Source organism: Stomoxys calcitrans, chromosome 4, assembly GCF_963082655.1.
Source record: "Stomoxys calcitrans chromosome 4, idStoCalc2.1, whole genome shotgun sequence".
Classification (NCBI taxonomy): Eukaryota; Metazoa; Arthropoda; class Insecta; order Diptera; family Muscidae; genus Stomoxys; species Stomoxys calcitrans.
This window is the reverse complement of record NC_081555.1, coordinates 52,550,204-52,551,793: the sequence shown is the minus strand read 5'-3', so window position 1 is coordinate 52,551,793 and position 1,590 is coordinate 52,550,204. Positions and strand designations below refer to the sequence as shown.

The 1,590-nt window shown below is 42.0% G+C and overlaps 1 protein-coding gene across 1 annotated transcript; it reads left to right on the top strand.

Annotated features, from left to right (window-relative positions):
* Window positions 1-591, top strand: LOC106086302 (small nuclear ribonucleoprotein F). The gene is made up of 2 exons (XM_013250922.2): window positions 1-276; window positions 344-591. The coding sequence occupies exons 1-2, from the start codon at window positions 102-104 to the stop codon at window positions 433-435; spliced, it is 267 nt and encodes an 88-aa protein (XP_013106376.1). The 5' UTR covers window positions 1-101; the 3' UTR covers window positions 436-591.
* The last annotated feature ends 999 nt before the right edge of the window (window positions 592-1,590 follow it).

Below are 1,590 nucleotides of genomic sequence, written 5' to 3'. Positions count from 1 at the left end.
CAGTTACAAAAAACGTGTGGCAGTGTTCTCTTCTCGAGCGTGTTTATAGCCGGGTAATTTTTGTTTTGTGTTTTAGCAAATAATAGAATTATATTGTAACCATGTCTGCTGCTATGCCAATAAATCCCAAACCATTTCTTAATGGTTTAACGGGTAAAGCAGTTATAATTAAACTCAAGTGGGGACATGAATACAAAGGCTATCTGGTGTCAGTTGATGGATACATGAACATGCAATTGGCCAATACTGAGGAACACATTGATGGACAAGTTACTGGTATGTAAGAAAGCTGGTAATAAACGTTTAAGTATTCACATAAAAAAACACCTCAAACAATTTCCAGGTAACTTGGGAGAAGTTCTTATACGTTGCAATAACGTCCTGTATATTAAAGGTGTCGATGACGAGGATGAAGAAGGCGAAATGAGAGACTAAGCTCATCGACATTAACTATGCTCCATAATCTAGTTTGTAATATACAAATTTCCCGCTAATGTATAGAAAACCAAATCCACTTTTGTATCTTGTAAGTCAAAATTACATTTCTAACAAATAAAGATCGATTGAAATGTATGAATAGTAAAGAAAATATATTGAAGTTTTTTCAATTAAATTCACATGCTTTCTATATATATATATAACTATAACTATAGCTATAACTAGATTTCTTCGTGGCAAGAAGAGGCATCGGACTTGGTTCGACCTAAAGAGAAATTTATTGCCATATTTTATTTTAAATACCTACATTGGGATGATTTTCCAATCACTTAACCTATTACAACATGTTTAATCCCACGGCAGCCGGTTGTACGCACCGGATTGACTCCATGGAAAACTACATCGGTAAGGACTGTCGCCTCCTTTTTTCGTCATGGGAGAGGCACATCCCGGAGTGCCTTCTCCGTACGTTTTTGGTCCGTGCCGGGATTGAAAAGAATCCCGGACCCTGGTCCTGTTTGGTTTGCCAGAAACGCCTTCATCATCGGTCGGTGTCGGTGAGATGTAACCGGTGCATGGAGTGGGTTCATTTCCGATCTTGCTCTGGCCTCACATCACTACGGCAGTATAGTCATACTGAATATGTTGTATGGTGCTGTGCGAACATAGCCAGCAGTGGGTCACAAGCGTCGTCGTCGTCGGACTATTTGACCTCCCCTAACTCTCCCGTGCGCAATATACGCAACAGCTGCATCCCATCTCCAATATTGACAGGCCACTGCCGGGAAGTGTATCATTCTTGCACCTTAACTGAAACGGTCTCCATGGCAAGATCGACGGGATTGTGGATTTTATGAGTCGGAAGAACATATTGGTCGCAGCGATCCAGGAGACAAAACTGCAGCTTGCACAGTTGTCACGTATACAATGTGCTTAGTAAGGATCGCTCAAGGAATGGAGGCGGGGAATTGGCCTTCGTGATACACCATTCCGTGCAATATAGACCCATCTCGCCTGCGCATGGTGCTAATGACCCCTACATGGAGTACATGGGGATAACAATCAGGTCCAGTGCTGCCGATATAAAGCTATACAACGGGTAAATACCAGCGGTTGGTAGCTGTTTCCCAAATAATGGCCAAGCTCACAACC

What these genes read in the sequence shown, in the direction of transcription:
- LOC106086302 (XM_013250922.2), top strand. Translation starts at nt 102, where the DNA reads ATGTCTGCTGCTATGCCAATAAATCCCAAACCATTTCTTAATGGTTTA. An exon ending in CATTGATGGACAAGTTACTG is followed by an intron (nt 277 to 343) that starts GTATGTAAGAAA and finishes AACAATTTCCAG; the next exon opens with GTAACTTGGGAGAAGTTCTT.